Source organism: Oryzias melastigma, linkage group LG14 (genome assembly GCF_002922805.2).
Source record: "Oryzias melastigma strain HK-1 linkage group LG14, ASM292280v2, whole genome shotgun sequence".
Lineage (NCBI taxonomy): Eukaryota > Metazoa > Chordata > Actinopteri > Beloniformes > Adrianichthyidae > Oryzias > Oryzias melastigma.
In genome coordinates this window covers 18,039,738-18,067,502 of record NC_050525.1, presented here as the reverse complement: position 1 = coordinate 18,067,502, position 27,765 = coordinate 18,039,738, and the positions used below count along the sequence as shown (strand labels likewise).

General features: G+C 40.7%; 1 protein-coding gene and 2 long non-coding RNA genes across 6 annotated transcripts in view; 1 reads left to right on the top strand and 2 right to left on the bottom strand.

Moving 5' to 3' along the window:
* nrg2a (neuregulin 2a) overlaps positions 1-27,759 on the bottom strand; it is a 57,178-nt gene extending 29,419 nt beyond the window's left edge. For all 4 annotated transcript variants that reach the window (XM_036215201.1, XM_024261464.2, XM_036215202.1 and 1 more), the window contains exons 1-3: positions 27,522-27,759; positions 16,930-17,095; positions 14,848-14,966 (exon numbers count right to left, since the gene is read on the bottom strand). In XM_036215201.1, the coding sequence (XP_036071094.1) occupies positions 14,848-14,966; positions 16,930-17,095; positions 27,522-27,609 (373 nt within the window). In that variant the 5' untranslated portion in view covers positions 27,610-27,759. The remainder of the gene's footprint in view (positions 1-14,847; positions 14,967-16,929; positions 17,096-27,521) is intronic.
* On the top strand, positions 11,211-17,345 carry LOC112138839. The gene is made up of 2 exons (XR_002917852.2): positions 11,211-11,724; positions 17,187-17,345. It is a non-coding gene; the product is annotated as an uncharacterized LOC112138839 (long non-coding RNA).
* LOC118599627 lies at positions 23,018-25,062 on the bottom strand. The gene is made up of 2 exons (XR_004949053.1): positions 24,667-25,062; positions 23,018-23,691 (listed from the first exon to the last, which is right to left on the bottom strand). It is a non-coding gene; the product is annotated as an uncharacterized LOC118599627 (long non-coding RNA).
* Positions 27,760-27,765: the final 6 nt, after the last annotated feature.

Below are 27,765 nucleotides of genomic sequence, written 5' to 3'. Positions count from 1 at the left end.
TTGGTTTATCCTAAAAATGTTGGATAAGCAAATCACACGAATAAAGCTGTCAGCCCACTGGATTGGATTTAGTTTAAATTCCTCCATTGTTTAAATCTATGCGGTCAAACGGAACAATTCTAAGTTAAGAGTGGATTTGACTGTTTATGGAAAAAAAAAATGTGAATTGAGCTTCACTGGTGAGATGTCAATAGTATCAAATTATCCAGCAGGCTGATACCAGTTATCCTGGAGTCAAGCACACAGAAAAATATGATGAACACTATTTTTTTGTGCTTTGTCCCTATTGTGTCACTGTTAAGCAGCGATGGGCAAATGAAGCTTCATGAAGCATCAAAGCTTCATTCGCTTTGGTAGGACATCTACCGGACACAAAAATATCAGTTGAGTTTGAAGTGTGTGGGATTTTCCTGAAAGTCTGCAAATAAAACTGTCAGCAAAGTAAAGACTAAACATTTGTGTTGTCATATACTGCCTGATGTTTGACTGACTCATATCAAGCTCAAAACTTTCAAAAAAATACGAACCACCTCGTGAATCCGTCATGTGGTACAGTCCAGAAATGAAGCTTCGGACGTCATCATTTTCAGCTCCTCCCCCAAGTAAAGCAACATTTATCCATTCCCTTATCTCCTCATGCTTCCAAACCTCAATACGGAATGCCACATCACACCTTCTAAGGCTTACTTTTTTACTATAAGCCCTTGTAGGAGTTTGGAGAACCGAATATAAGAGGACTTGGAAAGTGTTGGTGATCTAGAAAACAAGAAAAGCTACAGAAAGCACAATTCAGTTCTAAAGTATTGGTCATATGTTGGATTTTTTTCAAAAGTCATTTGAATTATTAGTTCTAAAGTTTTTTTCTTTAAATCATTTGATTTTTTTAGTCCAGTCCTGTAGCTGACGATTGTCTCAAGAACCCGTGACTTTGTTCATTAGGATCGCTGACTTGTGAATCATACAAGCAGAGGAAAGACCCTTGGTCAGATTAGACACTGTTGTGTTGATGTATCCTGTAATTTAACAACAAATATATATATTTTTAAATTCCCTCATTCCTTTTGTCTGCAACTCCTCAATTTTTTCCCTCCGGAGACACTACATGCCCTATTGAGATATGATGGGTTTTCAGGTATTAGAAATTTGGGAATTTCCCCGCAAAAACACGACTTTATGTCAAACTGTGTTATCGCTGGCATTTGGAACACATGCCGCAACCAAAGAACAAGATGAAGCATATGTCATGTGTTCACACATCTAAGGTGCTTTAATATTCCATATTGTGTCCTAGATGTCAAGAGAAAGTCTAGAAAACTGTTTGTCCAAAAGGATCCTGGTCAAATCTGGCTTCATGGAGGCAACATTTACAGGAAAAAAAAAAAGAAAGACAAGAAGTCCCTTCATCTTTAACAGCTGGCTCACTTTGCTGGAGAAGACTTTCCGAGTGAGCTCCAGATGCGGCGGACGTATACAGCAGCTCCATATTTGGGTTTTGTGTGCTACAGTAACAGCCAGCTGCTGGGACCAAAGCCTTCCTACATCTTTTCCCCGAAAGCTAAAGAGCCCTCAGCTCGCTTGTATGTATGTGTGCGCCCGAGTCCTCTTCCACTCATAAACACACTCACAAACACACGCCACCCACACTCGCCGTATGTCATGAAAACGAGCAATGGACCAAGAGTGTTTTGATAGACTGCCGGCCTTCTGTATACGAAAGGATGAGTTCACTTTGAGTGTATCACTATTCCGTCCACAATTCACGCCTACGCACTCCGACGGAAATGGATGACCATTAGCGGCGTCACCGTTACCCGCACCGAATCTCCCAGAAAGACCTTGTTCACCCCGGAACACATGATGTGATGAATGCAGTTGCCAAATCACCAACAAAAGGAAGTGGAGTGATGGAGTAATGTGAGGTTTAGGGATGAAAGACAGCTGTGGCAACCAAACGACACCACTGAGCTCCCGAGCTTTAAGCAATGGAATGGTAAGTATATGTTCCTGTTCATGCTCAAAGAAAAGTTGAAAAAAAAGCACAAAGACACCTAGAATTAGTCATGCCTGATTCTGAAAAATGCAAGGTAAGAGGAGGAGTTGGGGATTTCGTTTGATGTGCGGGGACAATAGTTTGCTGGCAAGCCTCTTTCAGGGTTCTGGCTCTAATCACAAAACTTCAACGAGTTATTACCGAGTCAGTGCAAACAAGCTTTTATTATGCAATGAAAAGTGTCAAGCTATCATTTTTGATACTTTGAAAACATTTTTTTTTTGCATTTTGGCAAAGCAAAATGGTTGGCCACAGTTGGGGTCAACGGAAAAAAAAAAAAAAAAAAAAAACAGACCACCGGGACAGCTGAAGGGGGCTGTGAGGGATTCTTTTATTATGATATCAAATTAAGTCTGCGAGATGCTCCGTCCGGGGGTACTCCGAGAGCTAACAAAGGCCTGCACACAGCAAAACGTTGTGTCACCTCCTGCTCACATCACTCAGCTTTTCAAGTGCAACAGCTGCTTCCTCCCGCGGTCATAACGATATCCGCATCCATTCACACTGACGGCTTAACTGTCCCACATAACCGCCAGATTACTGGACATCCCATCAACCCGAGACATGACTCTCCCATTCTCAATAACTTCCCTGTTTGGCAAAGACTCCCGCTGCCCACTTTCTAAATGATACCCACTGGAAAAGATTGAATTAAAGAAACTGCATTTTTAGCGTCCTTCCTGACTTTTCTCCAATCGTCTGATTCAGCACCTGCTGCTTCCCTAACTCACTGGCTCATGGAGAACATATTAAAGCCAGCAACTCATTCCACACACAGTTACTGTCGAAACCCAGTGAATAACAGACATATTAAAAGGCTGATTTAGGTTTTATGAGTCAAACATTACTTGTCTTCTGTCAGATTAACGTGATGTGTTTGGCATTGAAGGCGGGGCTCATAAACCTGACTGAGCATTGATTTATTTCAATAAACTCAAGTCAAGGTTATGCCAGCGTATTAATGCAGAACAAAAGTAGTACACATAGCAATAATCGCATAGAGATAGCTAATATGTGACGAGCAGTCAAACTATTCTATTTGCCTTGTGGACATGAATGGTGTTCCCAATCCAGCTTGATCCTGTTTGAAAGCTTAAAGCTGGGGAGTGGAGGTCGACGGCTTCATCTGACTCAGAGAACTTCCTCTGTCTTTTAGTGAGGAGTCATTTGTCCCCACTAAGACATGCTGAGTGGGGTGTGTATCTTTACCTCTCACATGACTCGATACATGATCCGTGAATGGACTGTGTGACGAAACGATACAGTCTAAAACTTTCACCTAAATAGATGCGATCTATGCATTTATTATAAATTTGGCATTTTTATTAAAAAAAAAAAATCTTTGACAAAACGACTTCAGACATCAATACTTGACATTTTGGGTCTTTTAGACCAGGGATTCACAAATAGAGCGCTAGAAGCTCCGCTCTAATGCTAGCAGACCGGCGATTGTTGATGACATCATGACAAAATATAGACACTATTTTTTTATAACTCTCCATTCGGAGGGAGTAAATGAAGGGGAAGGGAGAAGGGGTAGGGTGAGGGGAAGAATTCGGATTGGGCCTAAAACTTACTAAAATATTAGCTAACTCGTAAAATAAAAACAGACTAAAACAGTTAAAACAAACATTACTGTAACTGCTAACTCCCAGCCCTGTCAGAAACCCATTAAAAAAAAAAAACCCACTGTCACAAAAGAACTGGAAAAATGTTTAATTTTGCCAAAACAGCTGGCATAATGCTAAAGTATTAGCTAAACTCCAAATTAGCCCAAAAAACTGGAAAATGTCGAAATTAGCCAAAACAACTAGCATAATGCTGAAATACTAGCGAAACTCCAAATTATCATAAAAAACTAGAAACCTGTTTAATTTTGCCAAAACAGCTGGCATAATGCTAAAGTATTAGCTAAACTCCAAATTATCATATAAACCTGGAAAAATGTTTAATTTTGCCAAAACATCTAGCATAATGCTAATGTATTAGCTAAACTACAAATTAGCCATAAAAACTGGAAAAAGGCCTAAATTATACAAAAACAGCTAGCATGATAAAATAAAAGCTAAACTCAAAATTATCCTAAAAAACCCAGTAGGTCCTAAACCTTTTGAAGTTTGAATGGTGTCTCTAGCTGAAAGTATGCAGAAGTTCACAAGTTTCAAAGTGCGCAAAGTTTTTGAAAGATTTGAGCAAAAACCAAATCGGATTGAACAGGGTTGAAGCAATTTCTCATTTGGAATGTGTAAACAGAACTTTAGAATGATTTGAGTGTAATATAAAATAATGAAAATGAACCAAATTTAGCAAAAAATGAACTGAAATACATAGAAACAAATTAAGTGAAATCAAATTTGGTTCACACAATAATAAAAGAAATTTCAATGAAATTAAATGACTTGAAAAAAATGCTATTTTAATCTCAATTTTCTACCTATATGTCTGTCATCATCATAAACAATGCCAGAAGAACATGTTAAAAACACAATTTTTGATTAATGGAAAAAAAATCTGATTTCTTCTCAATTTTAACGTCTTCAGTCAGCCGGCATGTTCAAAGCCCTGATGAGTGTTGCAGCTCTACCTCGTGTTTACGATGCTGTAGGTGGTCATCTGTTTGTGAAATAAGCTTTAACTCCCTTTGGATATTCCTGTTCTGCACAATTCTACCCACCACTGGGAAAAAAGGGTCTAAGAAAGTGCTGACTGAGTGAGGCGATGGTTTGGTGAGTGCCTTCAAAGAGAACAAAAACGCCCTTCAAACTCAAGCTGTCGGATCCATTTGTTCCACAAAAACCCAAACTATCCCAAGTGTTTTGCAAATTTTTGTCATATTAATTTCTCATGTTTGATTTTGCTTTAAGGTTGCTATACTGGGATGTTAAACTCACACCCTTTGAGGTAAACTAGAACTGACTTTTTCAATTTTTGATTCCAAAGGCCGAGATTTGGATCAGATTTCTCATTTTATGGAGCGGCCTCACAGTCGGACACATTTCAATGCACAATCTTTAAAAAAAGAAACGAAAAAAGTTAAAATCTGTCTCTCCACATATCTGTCCATTGCTATATATTTTTGTATTGCAACATCCCGCAGGCCCCTCAGAGCTTGGACTTTTGGCTGTGGCCATACCTGGAGTTCTGGCCTGATCAGAGGGTCAAATGCACTCAGTCCCCTCCACTCAGGATCATTTAAAAAAAGAAAAAAAAAAGGTTTGCTGGAGTAATCGTGCAGCAGTTTGATCTACCGAGCCTGACAGGCTGCTCTCCTGTGGCCTGTAAATACAGAACACTTAGCAAAGGAGCAGGCCTGTTCTTCTCTGACATAACTCCTGCTGCTTACTCACAGCGATCGATAGCATTGAATGCCGTACAGATATTCCACAATCAGCCCAGGCCACAGCTAACATCCGTTAGCGTCATTGGAAGGGAGTTTATCTGGTGGCTTGTGCAGCAGCAGTGAGTGGGCTTTGTTCCTACTAGGCTGACTATAAAGAGACGTGGACAGTTCAAAGGAAGTTGTTGTTTATCTTGTGTAAAGTGCTCGCTGTTTGACTTACGTAAGACAGATAATAGGGACTTATGGGAGGAAAACATAACAGGATCGCATTTTTAGGTTGATGTTTAGATCTACGAACCTTTTCCTCTGTCGCTTTCAGCAAAAAGTACACCAGATTCTTTGAAAAAGGCGGACGGTTGAGCCAGAACGTTCCGAGATATTATCTTAGTTTTGGTGTGTTTGTCACCAGCTGTTTGCAAGACGAGGAAGCCAACGCAACGTCATGAGTCAGTCATGACATTTGGACTGATGAAAGCTAGCGTGAGTGATTCTCTTGTTTAAAGTACCCTGCACGAACAACCCACATGTTACAAACATGAGGGCATTACCTAAACTTTAAAAACCAGGAGCCCCACACATTTGAGGTTTCCATAAAAAGAATGGTATTTAATATGTAAATAAATGTTCAAATATGTGTTTTTGAATAAATTGGAATGTACTTTTCATGATCAAGAGGTGGAAATTTTGAGTTGGGATAAGTATGTCCTATTTAAAGTCATGGTATGTGCCCCCTCCATTTTAGAAAAAATAAAAAATAAATAAATGAGAAATCTAACAGGCCATCACAGTGAAATGGTTCAAACATGCCCTCAAAATGAAGTTATCCAAATCTTTCAAGGTAGAAATTCCCTCTGATCATCTTTAGATCTGTTGTAAAGTGTAATAATGTAATTACGAATATGCAATGCATTCACAGTCCCAGCTCGTCATACATTAACAGATGGTTCGGGTACCCTTTTTGACATTTTGGGTGTCCCCAACTTGTCGTTTTTTTTACATGCTGGCTGTTCCCGTTAAATCAGGGGTCCCTAACCTACATGCCACGAACCAGTACCGGTCAAAGGGCCGCTTGGTACTACGCCACAGATGGTAATCAGGGGTCCCTAACCTTCAGGTCAAGGACCAATACCGGACTGGTAAAGTACCCTAACCCGGTAATGCGTCCGTTACTACGTCCATTACCGCGTCCAGTACCGTTTCCAGTACAGCGTCCAGTACCACATCTGTTACCACATCCAACACCGCGTCCGGTACAGTGTCCAGTACCATGTCGGTTACCATGTCCAGTACCACGTCCAATACCACGTCCGGTACAGCGTCCAGTCCCACGTCTGGTTCCTTGTCCGATACCGCGTCCGGTACAGCCAGCCCATAAAAAATTGAACAGCCATCACGTCAAGCAACGACAAGTTAGGGACACCCAAAATGTCAAAAAGTCACGCAGAGGGGCCCGAAACTGTCGTTTTCTAGGACATAGTTTCTGCAGAGTAATAATAGTTCATTAGAAATTTGTCTCTGACTTTTGGCGCAAAGCAACCACCCCCACTTCCCGCCGCCCTTCTGTTTACATGCTTTCCCGCTAGCTTATGCTACGATCACTAATACAACTGTCACCGCGCGATGGGGAACCATCGGCAGAATCTTCCTAAGTCTTTCAGATTTTTTTTTAAACCGTTGGCGTGGCCGTGAATGTAGATGGCGGCAGTCCAGCGGCTGGTACTAGGAGGCTGGTGGTACTTGATATGGACGACCACCGTACGGAAATATCAATAGTCACAGTCACAGCTGCTGCCAACCGGTGATTCGGCTGTGGCCGCCCAGCTGTGTGCCAATTTCATAGAGGTGTCACTGGACCTCAAAATGAACCCGATTGGCCACTGAACAATGTCAACCATTACAAAAAATTATCCGCTCATCATAAAATTGTAACTTTTTCTTATAACCTCTGCGCTGCATGTAAAAATGTGACTTCCGTCTCCTGATTACAAATGCCATTGTGTGGTCACCTGCCGAATTTGCAGAAAATTTTACATTTAGGTCGGAGCGCAAAGGCATTTTGGAAAAAGTGAGCGTAGTTTTAAAATTGTTACCATTGGTCTTTCAATCATGATTATGCCATTTTTAGCAAAAATTAAACAAATCGATGTAGTTTTCTGGGAACTAGTTTCTCCAGAGCGACAGTAGTTCATTATAAATTCACCTCTCTGTGGGTTGGACTGTTGCCGCTAAGCAATCCCGCCCCCACTTCCCGTCATCCATCTGCTAGCTTTACAATTCATATAAAGAAATACTCAAGATATGCAAAACGTATCTTACATTATGATAAAAAAATGCCACAAAAACATGTTTTAAACACCTAAAAAAATACATGTTTGTAATTTAACCCTCTCTATGTGGAAGCAGGGCTAAAAAACACGCAAAGAACCATGTCCACTAGAACATGTGTCCATCTTTGTGAAAGGGAAGGGTCCCCGCGCATGCATGCATGCGCGAAATTGCTGGTTGGTGGGCCTCAGCATGACTGCTGAGGTTGGAGCAATCATATGTTCAGCTGTGATTTCCATCAACACATTCCTGGACGCTCACACACTCTCTCAGCGGAGCTGTGCACAGCACCCCCCGAGGATGTGACCCGCAGCCCGCAGACACATGGCTGCCTCGCAAGCGCTTATCACAACACAGCAGCCCGGAGGATAATAGGAGGCCCTAATCTGAGGCCACGTGGAGACGAGCAAACTTTGACTGCAGCAGCCTCTCCGCGCCGGCCGTGTAGGCAACAGTTGACGATATACTATACGGCGCTGCTGAGGGCCAGCAGGTCTCACCATGCCAGACTGATTACAGGGTGGAGGTCAGACCACATGGACGACAAATGGTCCCTGGGTGTCTACGCTGGGGGGTTGGGCAAACCACCGGTCACTGAAAGGCAGCAGACGTTTGTATGATGAATGCTGCGAAAGCAAGGATGCAAGGCTGCAAACTAAAGGATGAAAACGTTCTCAGTTTGATCTCGCGTTTCAAAACTCACAGCTCAAACGGGGCCAAAGCAGCCACTGAGAGAATTAGTGGTGGTGGGGGGAGTAAGAGATGGATCTCAAGGCTGAAGCACTGATAACGAGAAACTTAAACATTTAACTCAGCAAAACATCCGACCATCTGCGCTGAATGATTATACAGTAACTGGCACTTAATCAGCGTGTGTGTTTCTCGTCTGCTTGTCCAGCGAAAAAGAAAAGAGTGAAATTCACACACAAGTCCAATCAATCAACGTTTCTGGCTAAACTCCGCGGCTGGCGCAGAGCCACGGTGCACCGCATGCCTCCGAATTCTGAAAAAAGGGGGCTTCACCCTGAGAAAAAAAAGCCTCAGCCCCCCGAGCGCACGGGGGCAAATTCTTCCCGCTTAAAGCAACTTGTAGATCACGCTCGACTCCTCTCGCATAGAGGAGGTTCATTTGTCTTGCTCCCAAAAAAATATATGACCTGTGCTCAGCAGAAACCAGCTGTTGTGAGCAGAGAGCTCGATGTGTTCTGGCTTTTTAAGGTGAATCCAAATCACTCAGCACCAAACGGAGCTATTACTTTTGAGTTGAAGCAATACTAAGGAAGGCATGCCACATATAATTACACCTCAGGGCTACGTGTCAGCTTTGTCTCACACGTCTGCTGTAATTGATGATCTGAGCATCCACTCAAAGCAGCTATTCATACTTAGGTGATAAAAATCTTTTTGCGCCACTTCCTGTTATTATGAGAAAAAAAAAAACAAATATTCGATAGTCAAACACAGCAACACATGAAGGTGGAGCCGTCGCGGTGGCCTCAACGTCCATGCGCTGCGGCCAAGAACTGGAGTCAAACAGCTGTGTGGTAAAGGCTTTAGCGGAGGACATATATAAATAAAATTAGGATTAAAATTGCATTTCTGAGTATTTCTTTATTCAAATCAGGAGTAGACAAAAAATGCTGTTGGGAAAAGCTTGATGTAAAATCCTCCACTCTATTCCAATGTATCCATTTGCAAATGACTACATCCTTGTCCGCTGGGAGGCTGGATAGGTGCAATATTGCCATTTTTATTGCACTGCTAATGCTAGGTTGTGAGGGGCTCTAAGTCAGAGGTCTCCAATTTACGTGTGAACTAATGATGGCAGAGGATCGACTATTTATTGGTTTCATTTTTTAAATATTTTAGCATTATATTTTCTGTGAAGTTTACATAAATACACTAGAAAAGTTGCATTACCTACAATAATGCTAGTAGGAACGCTTTTTTCTGAATGTGGTCGCTTAAGATGCTGAAACTGTTAGCTGAAGATGCTAAAGAAATGTATTTTATTTGCTGAATGCCATGAACGTGCTAAGCGTTTTGATACCAAACTTGCATAATTTGCAGAAAGTGCACAAAGAATTTAAAGAATTTAATTTAAAAAAAAAATTGCAATGTTGCTAAAGCATTATCTTAACTTCAAATTAGCAAAAGTAAACGCCAAAATTAGCCACAAAAGCGAGCACATTGCTAAAATACCAGCTTAACTCAGAATTAGACCTAAAAAACCTCATCAGATGCCAAATTATCTAAAAATATTAGCATGTTGCTAAAATATTAGCTAAACTCAAAATTAGCCTTAAGAGCCTTAACATGCTGAACGTTCTGATACCAATATTGCATAGGTTTCAAAGTGCGCTAAAATTTTGATAAATTTCATGAAGAAAGAATAAAATTCCAATTCATTTCAATGGGGCTAAAAAATGCATACACTGCGTAAAACTGAGAAACTGTAAAGTCTACAAATACCAAAAATACAAGCAATAATATCCTTTGGTACCAAAGCATTCACACAATTATTTAAAATTTGGCTATGTGTGACTTTCTGGAAAGACATAAAGGTTTACGTATTGGCTGTGATTGTTCCACTTTTTCTCTTGGTATACAAAACGACCCCGGGTCATTTGCGGTCCCCAAGTTGAAATTTTGTGGCCCCTGTCTTAATATGAAAGTTCAACGTCTTTTAAGCAATATCTTCTGCGTGTCCACGCTTCTTTGATGATAGCTTTGTATTTTCTACATGATGTTTCAGCTTGCTTTATGCCTAAAACTTTGCATTTTAAACTTGTTCAGCAGACATAGACAATATACCAAATATATAGAGGACGCAAAAGCATATTTTTGGCACAAATGGAACCCCATACAGCCCAGACTCTGAGTTTGAGAACCCTGCTGTAGACACTATGTCCGAGAAAATGACACAGTTTTATTAATTTTAGCTAAACAAAAACAATTTAAAATAACATCAAAAGATGATCAAAGTGGGCCTTTAAAGTCTGTTTAGACATTGATTTCTTGTGTTTTCTCTGATGTTTTGGTCAGATGCAGCAGCGTTAGCTTAAATGAGGGATGCTCTGTCAATGCCATGGAACAAGCTTGCAGGAACTAACAGGATTGCAACATTTTCTCTCCTTGGTTGCATCTTTTCCCTATCTCTTTCAGACACTGTTGTTTTCTATCATGCAATCCTCCCTTTTTCCCCCCTTGCTCTCTCTGTCCATCTACATCTGCACACCTTCTCCTGCGCTCCCCTTCCCCTGCAGGGCACACATACAAAGATGATACTGCGGCTGCATCCTGCTTTGGTAACACACTGCAGCAGGCTCTCCACTGCAGCCCTTCCACGCAACAGCACTCTCCGATGAGTGAGAAGCCACTCCCTCTCTGAATCCGTTACATTTGCATCAATTTCAAACATTTTTTTTTAGGTGAAAGGTTTGGAAAAGAAAGAGAAAGCCCTGCACATGCAATGTGTCTGTTCCTCTCAGCTGGCATGCAGTAATCACAGCAACATCCAAAAGTGTGCTGCCAACTCCTGTTAATGACATGTGTATTTTCAGTGAAGCCTTCCCTCGGCCCACATACGTATCCTCCGATTTGTTCCGTCTTGCCTTCTCCCCCTGAAGCGTGAAAGAAGTAGGCACGCTGTTGGAAAACAATGGGACCTTTTTTTACTTTTATCGAGGAGGGAACAAACACATCCACACGCACAAACAGAAAGAGACCCGGTGATCACGACAGCACGAAAGAAAGTACAGTGAAGCTATTGTATCCAGGAGCGATACCAGGAGATGTTGACGGATGATCACACTCACAAAAAGTGATGGAAGGAAGGAAGATTCTAGTTCATCTGAGCTCTGCAAAACACTTGTTTCTCGGTTAATTTCTGCATGTGCCTGAACACATCGGAAGTGGTGTGAGGGGGATCTGACACGTGGAGCAAACCGCCGGGCCTCCAACTGGAACACGACCGCTCTCCCCACATGAGACCCGGCCGCCCCCACATGTAAGGGTATCATGTTTTACCTGTTTAAGCAGTGTGTGCCGCGAGTGTGCAGCGCACCGTGTCATGCCTCAGCCGTGTTTTATCCATTACGGTTGTTTGGCCCAGTAGATTTGCTTTGATATTTCGGCAGTCCCGGCGCTCTGCTCTGCTAAGATCATCATATACAGTTTCACGGGCCAACAGTCACATGTCCGAAGGCTTCATTAAAACAGGTGCTACCACCAGGGGGGGGATTTCCCCAACCGACCACCACTTCACCTGTTTCATTTCCATAAACACACTTATCGCTGACCCTCGATCGCATTAATTTTTCATAAATGCTAGCTCAGTGTGTCTTGGAAATGTGCGTCATTGAACCTTTAAATATTGCACGACCCCGACTGAAGAGAACTACTTCATGGCGCTGGAGTAAAGCCAAGCGTCACAACAAGCGCACGGTGGGAGTCGCACGATCCAACAGAAGCCTTTGAGACCTCAGAGGAAGAAAGGAATTAGTGTGCGACTCCTTTAAAATACAAGACGGATGGCTCGGGTTTTATTTTTTCTTTTTCTTGATGTCAAACTTGCATGTTAGAACCCTTGAAAGTGTCTGTTTCGGAACACAAAGGATTCTTTCTTCCTCTGAAAAGAGCTCCAACTCTTAGAAACCAGCTCAGCTTAAGTCTGCTAACAGTAAACAATGACTGTGAAAGGTGTCCCTGACAAATGTAAAGAAAAGAACTGGGAGTGTGATTATTGTGCCTGCAGAGTGAATCCAAGGACACTGAGCGAAACTCCAGACCTTCCCTTTTCCTCTGCTGCTACACCTCTGCCTGTGTGGGATGTCTATAAAATGTCAGCGTCGAGAAAGAGAACATCTCTTTTGTGATGTGAAGAAAAACGGCTTTCTTTCTAATTTAAGCCCTAAAGACTTCAGATAAAATCATATTTTTTATGTTTTTAACATGTTCTTGTGGCATTTTTTCTGATGATGGAGGAAAATGAAGCTCATTAAGTTTTTTGAGGTAAAGAGGGGGTTGCTCTGTACCAACCATACCGGCCATAACTTAGAAATGAATTTCTAATGAACTACTGCATCATAAAAAACAGTATTTTCCACACTATAGGGTACAAGGCACACTGAGCTGTGAAGCAACTTGAATGTGCATTTAGCCATTGGTGTTCACACTGCACAAGCAATTAAGGACTTCTTTATCTTCTTTTCTTCTCACAAATGTCTGCCACCTACACTTATAAGACGCTTGGTGCATAATGTCAAAGTCGTGCAAATCTTGCAAATTTTGCTGAAGGCTTTTTCCTTCACAGCTTTTTTCCAATGTATGAAAGATCTGGTGTCATATCATTCTAGCCAGGTACAAATCACAATTATTAATTTATCCTCCATGATCAATTTTAAAATGGTTCCATGAATCAAAAGGGACGCCACCCATTACCAGATACAACTCTCTGATTGGTCAAAGTGGTTCAAAGTATGTTCAATAGCTCTGGGTCGCAAATGTAGAGCCCGAAAATTGTTGTAAAACATTGTGAAGCTTTGTGTGCACATGAGAGTTTGAGTCTGAATCTGCATTTATGTGTATTTACATAAGTATTTACAGAACTGCTACTTGAACGTGCATTGTGAACGTGGCTTAAGCTGCATTAAGCATAACAGAAAATCAGAGATAACTGTCAGTCAGTCTTACTTTTATTAGTAACTCTAGAACGTCTTTGTAGCATGCTACACATTAGCCACACTGGAAGAGTTACGCACTTTAAAAGCATTAGCTACATTACAAGCAAAAACCACATTTGAAGTGTTAGCCAAATTACAAGCATTAACAATATTAAAAGTGGTAGCTACGTTAGAAGCGTTAGCCTTATTTAAAGCATTACCCACATTAGAAGCGTTAACAATATTAGAAGTGGTAGCTACATTAGAAGCGTTAGCCAAATCAAAAGCGTTAGCCAAATTTGAAGTGTTTTTTACATTTGAAGCGTAAGCGTCATCAGAAGCATTTTCTACATGTGACGCATTAGCCTCATTAAAAACGTTAGCCACATAAGCATTAGCCACAATAGAAGCTTTTTCCACTGTTGAAGCGTTAATCAAATTAGAAGCGTTAGCCACATTAGAATCGCTAGCTATGTCGAACACAATAGAAGCATTAGCACATGTTAAGTACATTAGCGTATTCATAAATCCTGTAATTCCCAACCTTGTCTGCAATTTGACAGACTGAAATTGCAAAAACACAATTCACCGGGACAATGCTAACTCCCAATCTTATTAGTATCATGTAAAAAATCAGACTGACATTGCTACACGTTAGCTGTGTGTTTACAGTAACACTTCACCATACTTGTAATTCATAAAGAAAAGCCTGACATTATGAGAGGGCTGTGTAAATCACTTCCACCTCAGTAAGCACAACTAGTATTAATCCATATAAAAGGCGTGTCGTTTTATGAAGAAAAATTAAAAAGAAAAATTATTATTAGAAAAATTATCATCTTAGGGTCACCTAATAGTGCAGAAAGGTAATCCTAATGAAAAGACTGGGAACACTTACAATAGCTCAAAAGATGATCAGAGTGAGTCTTTAAAGAATAGAGATTCATTTCTAATATTGCCACTTTTCGCCAGAAATCGAAAGCAAACTTTGAGCAAAGCTGATGACAGAAGCCAAAACGCTAGAAACGAACTCACTGCCTCACCACAAGGAAGCAGCTGCCATCAAAACTCTTTCATCTGTTATAGTGCTTTGCAAAACAACACCAATGCTCAAATTCCAACAACTCCTGGACAATTCGAATCACATTCTTGCCTAACTTTTGCAGACCATCATTCTGCAGTCCCCCTCGGTGCTCCGTATAGATTTTTTTTGACATCACAGGCAAACAGCAGTGCATGAAAAACTTTACACTTGATTTATTGCCAAGTCCCATCCACCCTTGCACTGATTAACAGGCCAGCAGCGCATGTGTGGACAGTTGTTCTCCATGCCTGTTGTCCCCCTGCTGCATGCCTGTTTGTGACAGCTCCTTCAGATCTCTCAATTGGCGAGAGAACAGAGAAAAGTGGGAACAACAGTGCGTGTAACATGTGTGCGGCTTCCACCCGTTCGGGAGAGTGACACTCACTGCTTTGGACGTTAACGGTGCCGGTGGAGTTGTCCTTTCCCACTGAGTTCTCCACTACGCATGTGTAATTCCCAGAATCCTCCAGTTTTGCTTTATTGATCAGGACCCTGGAGGATTTCCTGTGGATGACAACATTCGCATAGCTGAGTCAGGGGGAATCGGGGCAGGGAGGAAGCAGCATAAAACCGGGGCGGGTAAATAAAGTAAATGGAACAAGTGGAAACATGGGGGACAGGAGGCAGGGAACAGGGCAAGCAGCGACACGGTACCAACTCTGCTCCAACAGGGCTGCACCATCACCTCCACGTCATTGGGAGGGGCTTGTGTAAGAACTCGCCAGAGGATGTTTTACAGTTCACGTGTGCATTGTTTTATTGATCCACATCTAAAAAAACGTTTACGAAAAAAGGTTTGGCTGCAAGGCACACTAAAGCTTTTGTTTTCTGGTTCCTTTTTCAAAAGTTTGCATGTTTACTCGGAGCGGAGAGATGCTATCGCTGGTTTTGAAGCTTGCTAAATTGTTTCTTTCGCTTAGAGCAGCCATTGCTTTGAGCTGTTTGCTTTAGGCCTGTAGCTCATTTTTTTTAAGTGATTGATGGCTACATCCTCATTATCGGGCGCCCTGCAGGCTCATTGGAACCGCAGGACAAAGAAGATTGCTCCCAAAGAGCCCCATCTGTAAAGCATTTGACATGAAAATTCAAATTCAAAATAAAAATAAAATCAACTTTTTATTAAATAAAACCTCAGTGTTTCTTGCTTTTTTTTGTAATTTCCATGTTTGTAATTAAGCCTCTGGACTGACAATAAAAACTGTATAAACCCTCTAAATTTTGAGCAGAGTCATCCTAATGTGGCGGTACGTCCTTCAGGGAGCTGTTCACAATTAGTGACATCACAGACGTTTGCAGATTGATCCAGTTTTTAACGGCAGATTGGGCTGACATCACTGTGTGTGGGGTGGCTAGCACAAAGCTGTAAAACCAAGGCTATGTCTGAATTCCCACCCTAATTCCTAAATACTAAAAAACAATATAGTCCGGGAGTATTTGGTGCCCTGGATTTTAGAAGTAATTCACCATGTTGACTACTTTTCTTAAGTTTTTATAAACGGCATATGACTACAGATTTCTTAAAATCAAATCAATACGAACATTTCACATCTATTTGTGACTCCACTGTGTTCTGATGATGAAAATGTGGATGGTTTACTAAAAAATTACATCTAAACATGTTTTTTTTTTTTTTTGCAAAAATTGTTCAAACGCAATGCATTGTGGTCTAAGTTTGCAAACAAAGTGAGCACTGATGCACACTGTTTTTTTGCAAAGACTTCTGGGAAATTTCTAGTGTGCTCAATTTTGTAATTAATTTAGACAGCACTAGAAAATGGCAGACGCACTCTATAGAGAGTAGGGTATTGGGCTATGTAATTCAGACATAGCCCAATACTTGAAAAAGCCATTGACTGTATTTGAGAACTGGAGTGAGTGAGTGTGATGTCACCCAAAATAATTATTTCTTGAATTAAGTCAATTTAGTTGCCATTTTTTTTAGATACAGCTGTCGCCATATAGGAACCAGATGACATCAGAAGGCAGTGATTGGTCCAAGTTGATCTAAATCAACGTGAGACCACCTACTTTTTTGAGGCATCTGATTGGTCAGTTTAAACTTAAATAACTTGAACTACATACAACAAATATGAAAGCAAAATGTTAAAAAAAAAGTAGTAGAGTAAGAATAGTTATTCTATGGGATTTTAGCCAGCGGGTACTTCCTGTTCAGAACCCAAGGGGGGGAAAGCTTGCTTAGTCCAGTTCTCATATATAGTCAATAGATAATAAACATAGAGGTTTTGTGACTCCGCCCCCTGACAGGAGCTACTGTAAGCAGGGGATACAGTTTTTTACTGCGATTTCCAACAACTTATTGTATTTTGTGAACAAATTGATTTATATTTATTTTGTTTTGTGTTAATGAGATAAATAAATGTTGGGTTTAACAGTGAAATAAGAAGCCTTCGCTTCATTTCTTATTGCTGGGCTCGAGTTGACAGGCGGTTGAGACTTGAGTACTCACTGGTTGCTCTTTATTTTGATCCTTCTGCCCCCCTTCAGCTCATTGCCGTCTTTGAACCACGTGTAGGCCGGGTCAGGGTTTCCGCTGGCCACGCACTTGACTGTGAACTTTCTTCCCTCGTCCACGATTATTGGATTCTTGATGGGTTTTAATTTGGGAGCCACCGCTGCAGAAAAAGAGGACAAATGTTACAAATGTATTTTCCTTTTTGCTGTCTGGACTAAAAACTTGCTCCATGTTTTTTGCTTTATCTACAGTTGTGTGGTTTGGGAGTTGACGAAGAGGAACTGAGAGACTGGATTTGAGGAAATTGCCGTCTCCACGGACCGAGCCAACAGCTCTCTTATGTGAGCTCCAGATGTGGTCACTTGAGACATCATCAGCTTTGCCTCGGACTAATAAACAGGCTCATGTTCGCTCTGGTTTTTGCTGCTATAAAAACACCTGAAGCAACATCCAGCAAACATCCACCAGCTGATGAAGAAAAACTCCAACCACAAACTGCAATCTAATGCAATCGGTAACAAGTAGAGACAAACGGTAAATGATAATAAGTAAACTACTTTGGTGCAGTTCTTGAGAAATTTGTCATGCATTCCTGCGGAACTTTTTAACTTTAAAGAGAAAAAAATAATAATTAAATATGGGAATAATCTGTATCCAAATGCACACAAATGCTTGCAGGCAGACAGCTGCACGCACAGAAGAAGATTCGTCCAGGGAGGAGCAGAAAAGAAGGGGTTAGTAGGGGTCATTTCAGGGGGTTTGGCCCAGAAACCCACCAGCACACACACACACAAACACACACACACTTCCTTGCTGCGTGTGTAGCATCCACAATGTCATGCACATGTTCAACTGAGCTGCAAATTACAGCTGTTTGCTGTGCATCACCTCCGAACGATGACAGCCGAATGAAGACAAACAAAGCATGACAAGCTAAATGAAGAGCACATTCGGTAATGACTTCAGTTCAACACCAGAATAGCTGCAGCAAAATTATCCCTAGATGTCCCTTTTTTTTGGAAGACTGTCCCACTTCATGATGGCAATGGCATTTCTGCATGGAACCACTGATGCTGCACTTTTTAGATTTAAAGACCCACGCCGATCATCTTTTGAGCTAATTAACCCCTTGATGCCTGTCGTCGCAAATATGCGACTAATCACTCTAGGTCCAAAATTACCTAAATGTAGCTTCTATTTAAAAGTAAAACAAAAGTGATTTTTTTTTCTTAGCTGGAAATAAATTTCGGTATTAAATGGTTGAAAGCATCTTTATTATGATTACGTATTTTTTGGAGTATAAGTTGCAATTTTTGCATTGTTTAGCTAAGAGTTTTTATGTAATGTTTTTCAAGAAATAAGCAACAATCACTAGAGGGCACTGTAAGTATATGTATCAGCATTTTCTACTGACAGCAATGTAGAAGAAGAAGCGCCGCTCAGATTTATTTCCAAAACAACTCGGAGTAGGTAGGGATTTGAAGAGATATCAAGGCCGAATTCCCCCCCCCCCCCATTGAAGGGGCATTTGAAGGGAAAGGGGGGTCTGAAATAGTTTTTTTTTTTAAGGGTAGAGCAAAAGAACTTCGAGTTCTGTCTGCTTCCACCGGTAGGGTGAGAAGAAGTGGTTTTTCTTCAAGTGGATGTGCTCTGCAGCAAAGAATTTAATAAATTGTTGCTTTAGTATGACCTTTTTAGAGTTATAAAGCTGATGGTTTTATGTCTTTCCAAGCAGTAGCAGCTACACGCTAATAGCTGCACGCTAATGTAGCAACTACGCACTAGTAGCAGACTGGCGCCTATTGATGACCTCATCAAGTGGGAATAATGTCTGAATTTGAAGACACAGTTTTCCATAACTCTCCATTTGGAGCCATAGGGACAGAGGAAGAATTTGGATAAGAGTTTAGCCGACTTGTTAGCAAGTTCTTTATTTTATGGTTGTCTTAATAATTATTTGTATGTTGCGCTAATATACTAGATTCCTCTTTTGTTTCATGAAGCTAAATAAGCATCAATGTGTTATAGTAGTAAAGCATGCGTTTATTCAGTATATTATTTGCCTTTCAAGATGAAATGTCTGTTCTTTTTCCAGAGTTTTGTTAAATAAATTTCTCCCCAGAGTACAACTGATAGTTCAAAAAAGCCGTTTGGAGCCAAAATTTATAAAAGGCTGTCATTTTCTGCGGAGCGGCAGAAGTTCACGAGAAATTCACCTCTGAATTGTGGACGAAACTATTTAGATGTAGAAACCCCGCCCCCTCTTCCCGTCCCCATGGCTGAGAGCTCTTTGTTTACGTGGTGCAGGGAGATTCTGGCCCGCCCAGCGTATGTTTTACAACCCGCATAAGCTCTTTTTCATTTGCATAATCACAGTGATTTTTTTTATATGAATGCTCCGAAATTTAATTTTAAGCAAAATGTTCTTTTTAAAAACGTTGCAAGAACATGTTAAAAACACAAAAAACACAGTTTTCATGGGAGTGGGACTTTATTTAGACTAATGTGTTGGCCTCTTTGCTTCTTTTAGCCCAATTAATATGTTTTTTTTTTCCGTTCAAATGTTTAGTGGTAGACCTCGCACAGGTATGTCCTATTTCTGTTGCCGTAGTTTCGATGTGACACTTTTGATGAATCACATACACAAAAGAAACTGTCTGTAGATGCAAATCACCAAATCTTCCCACAGACTTCTCTTTGTTTTTTTATGTTATGAAATATAAAATGTTATATAAGCAGATAAGATATTCCAACCCCACGACACATGCAGGTTTTATCTGTCCACATGCGGCACATAGTTTTCCCCTTGAATCATAGTTTGGAAAAGTTTAAAAATACCTCAAAAAGACCAATTTTAGGCTTTTCTTTTTTAGTTTGAAAGCAGCCTTTTGTTTCTAAAATTACACCCTGAATGAAGTCCTGTCAAAAAGCAGTGACTGAGGACTTGCACAATAAAGGCTCCAACGTGACGGGGTAATTATGCCACTACAGACGCCTGTTTTTCCTAACTCTAATTTTGTCTCAGGATGAGGCTGCAACTGCTCCCGATTCCCACATTTCAGCGTCTCTAGAGTTCATGAAAAAAATAAATAAAATAAAAGCATGTGTATGTAAATGTAGGCTGACTGTAACCTACTTGGTGTCATTTCATATTAAATCTGAAAGCAGTGTGAGGTTACTGATAGCCTGCAGGAAGACCTAACGCCGAGTGTTGGATTCCCGATGCTCCAGATGTGCATCATTAAACACTTTCTGTTGCTTAACAATGTACTGTTTTACATGAGACTTGGTGTTGATAAACAGTACACGGCGTCCCACGGTTGAGTCTTCTCCCCCCTCCTCGTCGTTTTCATGTTGTCCTTGTAATGGAAAGTTACTATATCAGCTGCAGAGTTATTATATCCTAACTACAAGTGCACATGTGTTCTGTTTGATAAGCGACTTCCGTCCAAACTGGGGTGAACTTTGATTTGAGGCTAATTAGAAAATTGCTTTCTAATGCTTTTAAAAACAGCGCTCATTCGAGCATCCATCGTCTTCAAGTCTGCACGGCTGAACTCCTCTGCATGGTTTCTGGAGACCCCGCACGTCGCCCGAGGAAACCCCTGTCAGTCACAGCTGCTGGAACGAGGTTGCACCAACAGGATGAAGAATAATGTTTAGTACTTTGTCTGGCCGCATGTCTGTCCTTGCCAGCAAGTTAAACAAGCTTTGTCCTTGACTGGAGGACTCGCAGAGACGCAGCACTGCACTCTTCATCAGCGAGCCAGATGTGGAAGAGCATCTGCTCTGCGTTTGGTTTGTCAAGATGGAGTAACACCCTTGTCATTTTCTGCAGTTCTGCTCTTATAGATCATTGAGGTGGGTACTCAGAAAATCCTAATCCAGCTAGTTCTTATCAAACTTATTGATCAGCCAAGCCACTGACTTTTTACTTGGTAACCAATCTTTAATCACAGAGAACGAATGTTAGTTTTTCTTAAATAAAGTTACTGCAGTTTTAAGACCTTTAAATAGATGCTCTTAAGCTACGTTCACACCGCCATCAGCGACACTTTGACCAATCAGGGACTCGGGTATGGTAGTGATGTGTGGATGGCGTTCGTTTCAGTTCACAATAGTGTTAATTGTTTGAAGAGTGGTCATGGAAGTGAAATTAAAAATTGTGGTTTGTGCCCGGCCGGAATTCTATGACAGCAAGTTGGAATAGAGCTGTGAAAGAAGAAGCCTGGAGCAAGATTTACGAGATCTTGCACCTTCCAACTGTAGACGGTGGATGTGCACTAGTAAACAAGAAGAACAATTCCCGTCCTCTTCGTCCAGTATGAATGCACGTTCTTGAACGCACCTCAAATGCCTGATGTGAACGTAGCATCAACGAGCATCAGTTTCAGGTCTGACCTTTGGAGATCTGCAGCAATCCTTCTTTTTTCATTTCTGTTGACGTTGTCAGAATCAAAATAAATAGGCTATCCCAAATCCCAAGGCTGCAGAACATGCACGGATCATTATTCTTCCACCACCGTGCTTGACAGTTGTTCTGGGTTGTTAAAACTGCTATTTGTCATGTATTCTGCAGCGTTTCTCCAGAGGTAGAGACTTTGGTCTTCTTCATACTAAAGACATACATGTTCTGCATATGATCAATGATCGGTAAACTTGCAAGGATGTCCGTTGACTTCTGAACTCTGTCTCATTCAATATCAGCATTGTTGCTTGCACAATTTAAGGCTGCATAACCAAGAAAAGAACAAAGACACATTGTGGATGCAAATACTAACATTTCTTGCAGTGGTTTTCCCATTTTCTGTTACCCCAGAGGAAAGTGTCATGCAGCAGCGATTTAACCCTCTTCTCCACAACGGCCCGATTCTTTCTTTTTGAAGCATCGTGGCAGCTGCAGACATGGACTATAAAAACCCAATTTGAGAATAGAAGCCTATCTTGTGTGTCAACAGCTCATGCCTTGGGTAACAGTTGGAGATTTCAGGCCACAGTGCTGTTCAAAAACAAAGATGCCTGATGCATTTGCACCGCATTGCTTTTCGTTTTATGAACTTCAGAAGGTTCAAAAAAGGAATCATGTCTGGTATTTTGGAGAAAAAAAAAGTTTTTTAGACCGCTTTGTTATCATGATACTTTGAAGAAAATTTGCTTGGCTGGGAAAATGAGTTTTCCATGTGGGAATGTGAACTATTCATTGTAAAGAACAACTTTTCATCTGAAATGTCGCTTACTTTTCACATTTTTATATGTTTGAGTCTAAGATCAAGTTGGATTAGATTAAAAAAGGTCAAAAAGATTCCTTATCGTAAAAAGTTTATGTTTTCAACCACTATAATTCCCATTATCCTCCAAGAATAACCTAAACAATCCATCACAGATTGCTGTTTTTGGTTAGTTTTGGCCCTTTTTTTCTATTTGATCCCAAATCGAAGAACTAAAGCATCACATTCTAGTTATATAACTGTTAGCCCTTGAAGGTGTACATGGTTCGGACTTACGTGCTGCGTGCGGACAGATAAAACCAGCATGTTTCAGGCTGGAGGAGTGCTGACGAAGCACTGACAGTCCTGGCCCGGGACTGGGCAAGTCAATTCTTGTCTCCGCTCGCGTTCTTCTTCTGTCCCTGTTTGGTTGTTTGTCGGCACCAAAACTTGGTGATTCTTTTAGACGCATTCTGTTTATCTGTCCATTTTTGACAGGTAATATTAGGACAACTTGCATGTTGAAAATGAACATTAATAATATGCAAAAGTGACCCAAATTGGGCACTTTTGAATAGTGGGCGGACGTGAATGCAAATGTTATTTGAATGGCATCTATTCAACTTTCACCACAGAAACGAAAAAATTCCTAATTATTTGAATGCCTAAAATAGATTGACCTGTCAGAATAAAAGCATAAACCCTAAATGTCTCTTTTGTCTGTTTGCCGTCATTTGCTTAAAAGTGGAACAATAAATCTCTGTGTGTACCAAATCCATGGTTTACCGGTGCACGTCCTCTCATATTTTAATAACAGTTTAATACATCTCTACTAAATTAAACTGGCCTTCATGTCTGCATCTGAACGTTTTACCTTTTTTTTTTAAATACCAATCTTTGGGATTTTCGCAAACCATCAATTTTTCCTAATCTCTTAAACTTCAGGCAAATTCAAACTTGATATATATTTTTTTCAGAGAGAAAAATGTCTGAAAGAGGAGGAGGTATGTTGATACAGAATGAAGAGATTTGACAAATGATCTGTCTGAGGCAGATTGATATGAGATCATTAAATCGGAACCAGTTTTCTAAAAAGAAAAAAAAAAAAATCCCAGACAGTCAGTAGAGGAAAACTAAAAGAAAAAAAAAGCCTTCAGGGGGGGTTTTGTTTCTTAACATAGAAGGAAAAAGGAAAAAAAAAAAAAGTGAACTTGTTGCTATAACATGAGAGTCATTGATGGATTTGCATAAAATCCTCAAATGGTTTTGCATATTTTGAGCGATCTATACCTGTTGCAGTTCCAACATGATTCCAGTGGAATTTCATTTGAATTAGGATATAAAACTCAACAAAATGCCTCTTTAGGTCTATTTGAAGCTTAAAACTGCCTCTTTATTCCTTTAAACTAGCTTCAGAGACTGCCCACTGAGACCCACAGGTCAGTTCTCCGCAAGGTGTGTCATCGCCCCTTCACATGGCCACGCCGACTTCAACCAACATCTGTTCTTTTTCTCCAACAGCTCCCGACGTTGCCTAATAGGCATTTGCCTTTACAACAAAAGGGGAGGAAGAGGAAGATGACTGAATCAGGAAACCCTCTGTGACAGAGCCGAAAATTCATCAATCACCGTCAAGCAACATGCGTAGATCCCACAGAGCCCCGTTCCCAACCTGTAATTTTCGTCTGATGACCGCTTACAAGTTTAGGCAGATCGTAAATTTCCTTCAAGTGGAAACCTCGAAAAAGAAGTGGCGGTTTGGATGTGTCATGTTTTAGGCTGTAATTGTTGATGAACGTTAACACTAAACCCTTTTATAAGTGAACCTGGGGGCTTCACACAGCCGGCAGAACAAATGTTTCAGCTGAAAAAAGTAGAACCACACCGCATGACGCTGCGGCACTCAATATCTAATGACAATGTGCAGCACTTCATAGATTTCATAAAGACCTGATGAAAATTGTGTTTTTACATGTTTTTGTGTCATTTTTCTAATGATGGAGGACATATATAAAGAAAATGTAGCTTGAAATTGCATTTCTTATTATTACTTTATCTAAATCGTAAATCTGAAAAATAATTTGAAAAAGAGTGCGTTTATAATGTAGAAAATACTCTACACAAGCTCCCTCTTCCGCTCCATTATGAAGCATCCACTTGTAGATGACTAGATCCATGTACGTCTTCATCTACGTTCATATCGCCCTTGGTAACGCACATGTAAGCAACCACTTTTAATGAAAAGTCTATGTAAACCTGCGTAAAAGCCCATTTCATGTTTCCGCGTTCAAAACTCTGGCATTTTAAAGACCGTTTTGGGGCTCTACGTACAACATACGTGGCCAGTGAATGCATGTTGAAATTTAAACCAGGTCAGACTTTAACCAATAAGGCACTTAGATTTAGTAGTAACGTTTGGATGGTGTCCTTCATTCACGGAAGTTCCGGGCATTTGAAAATTAACCGCGAAGGGATAAATTAATAATTTGTGTCCAGCTAGAATTATATGACACTAAGGCCGAACCTGAATTCTTCTCCTACCCCTTCAATTGTAGGGGCATTTGGAGCGGCAGTGGTGTCCAGAATCGTTTTTTTTAGGAAAATGGATGGGAGGCTGTGTATCCCTCCGCAGTATACGTTCTGTGCCGCGGAGGACAAACGCAATTGTGTTAACGTTTGAATTTAAGTCACAACTTTATGTTTTACCATGACTTTTTTAAATATCAAACTAATGTTGCTATGTATTTTCAAAGCGCTGGAAGCTACACGCTAACATAGCTGACCAGCAACTATTGATGATGTCATTGAATGGAAGTAACGTCCGAATTTAAAGACACTGACTATGTCCGAATTCCCACCCTAATCCCTAACTACTAAAAACTATATAGTGCCCTGGACTTTAAAAGCAATTTGGACACCATGCTCACTACTTTTCTTTCATTTTTCTAAATGGCAGATATGACGTCACCCATTTCACAAAGTGAAAATTGAATCAAAACAAACATTTCACGTCTTTTTATGGCTTCACTGTGTTCTGATGATGAAAATGTGGATGGTTTATTTAAAAAAAATTACATTTCAACAATTTTTTTTAATCACAAAAATTGTTTGACCGCAATGGATTGTGGTCTATATTCACTAAGTTAGTGAGGATCGATGTACACTAGTTTTTCGCAAAGACTTCTGGAAAATTTCTAGTGCACTCAGTTTTAAAATTATAGATTGGCACCGCTTTGACATTTCGCACCAAGCCTCTCCCAACTGTAGGTGGCAGACATGCGTGAGTAAACAGTAGAATGTGCAAATGTGAATGTGCATTACAGAACGTGCGTCACATGCCCAATGTGAACGTAGCGTTCTTCGTATGAGCGAGCATCAACAGCTCTAAAATTATACGTCATTTTTGTAACACCGGTAGTATTAGGTTTGGGTGCGAGGGCTGTAAGCTAGAGGGAGAGCGCTCATGAACAGGGAGGAAAATGGGCAGCGGGGTAGCGCCGCCTCAAAAGTCCCGCCCACAACCCAGAGGTGAATTTCTAATGAACTCTTGCTGCTCTGCAGTAACTATGTTCTAGAAAATGACAAAAGGTTTTTTTTATTTTCGCTTTAATGCTTCCAAGAAAGATCAAAGGATGATCAGAGTGGGTCTTTTAAAAAAAAACACAAAGTTAGAAAGCCTCTCTTCAATCATCAGGGAAACTTCCAGATTCCAGAGGTTCAATTTTAAAACAAGCAAAACAAAACCACCAAATGAGCTCTAAAAGCCAAGCAGGCTGCATGAAAACATCAAATTGCAGAGATTTGTTTTCTGTGTCATTTGTTTCCAATGAGTACTTAACAGAAATGTGTCGGTCAAGGTCTGTGAAAGGTCTTCCCCTCTAACCTTGAGCCTGTTTCATTAGAAAAGCAATGTGACTTTCTCTGCAGAGTATCCGCTTACAGCCACAATACGCGCCGCTTTCACCGAAAGAAGGCGTGACAGGAAATTATCATGTGGCGGTGCAGCGACAGGACGCTCTGAATCAACACTTTTCAAGGGCTTTCTTTCCCAAATCATTAAGTGGGTCGTTGCCAGTGAAAGGATGCCGGAGAAATATTTGCTTTGAGATCATTTCAGTAAATACGTTTCCAAAAAAAGAAGAAAAACAAAACAAGATTTTCAGGGAGGAGGAACAAAAGACAAACCTGTCTTGGTTCCTGCAATCTCCTTGATGTGTGACTGACAGTCTCAAAAGATTGCCCATGTTTACGTATTATCAGAGGTAGACACACCTCGTTCAAAGAAGTGCACATGCTCAAACATGGTGCAACACATCCACACGCTCAATACTCTCTAATCTAACAATCAACAACAATCAATAAAGCCAGTAAAATGCTGAAAAACCTTTAGGGATTTCAGAAAAACATGTTCGGAAAACCAAAACAACCAAGAAAAAAGCCCATCAGGGATGAATGGATCAAAGCAGAACTCCATGTAATTATTATGTTTTTCATTTGAAAGTTTCTGGTTAAAATCTCATTAAAAATCAAGTTGTGACATAATAGATCAGAGAGGGACAGTGAAAACGAGAGCCACAACCCTCCATTGGCAACATTAAAAGCGCATTATCAAGATCCAAAACAGGGACGCGGCTAATTTTTTCTTGTCTGATTTCATGAAAGGGAGGAAAAATAAACCAGAGTAAGCAAATTACAGCCAGATGCTCTTCGTGTGCTGATGATTCACAGAAACTCTTGCAGTTCTAAACAACTTGAATGGTTAAAAAAAAAAAAAAAAAAGAAGAACTGACATCACTTGGGGCAAAAAGGAGTTGCACGAAAATACTAGTCTGCATCTCTACAAACAGCATTATTTGCTGGGTGGGTACATCACCGATGGGCAATTTTTGATTAAATGGAGTACAGTCCTTGGGGTGTCACTGAGACGTGGGGGGGGTTGGGCTTCCCCATGACCTGAGGTCAAACTACAGTGACATGTTGCGGCTTGTAGGATCCTCCACAGAGGAGACACGTTTTTCTACCCTTTTTCCAAGTTTTGGAGACACCAAAACGGTGTGATTCTAACGTTTTCATTATTGGGGATGACTCACGTCACCGCGCCGGCGCTAAGGTGAGCAGGGAAAACGCCACCCGGTGATTCATTACCTGTCAAAGAGTGCGAGAACACATGGCTTTCAGCCACACGCCACTTTTTTTCCCCTCTTAAACCGTTTCCTCCATCCACACTAAAATAAACACATTTTTTCAAAAGCAATTTTTTGTTTTTATATAATTTGACTTTTAAAACCACATCACTTCATGTGACAACCTGCATGTGACTTCTGACAGAATGTTGCACCTTTTCCATGTTTTCTGATACAAGTTGTTAAATGGAATTACCTGTGGCGGGATCTCCCTCCTTAAGCTTTTGCCCTCTCCTTCCATCCCTCTTTTTCCCTTTTCTATCTTTCTTCTTGTTCTCTGACATGCTGTTTGTAGAAAGTAAATCCTCTGGAGAAAAATTCAGCCAAAAATGGAAAAAAAAAAGTAGTCCGTTTGGGAAAGTGTTCCAAGTGGGCACCACCAGACTCTGAGCCCTTTTATTTCGTCTCTGCTTCTATATAGACTTGTTGCAATTAAGACC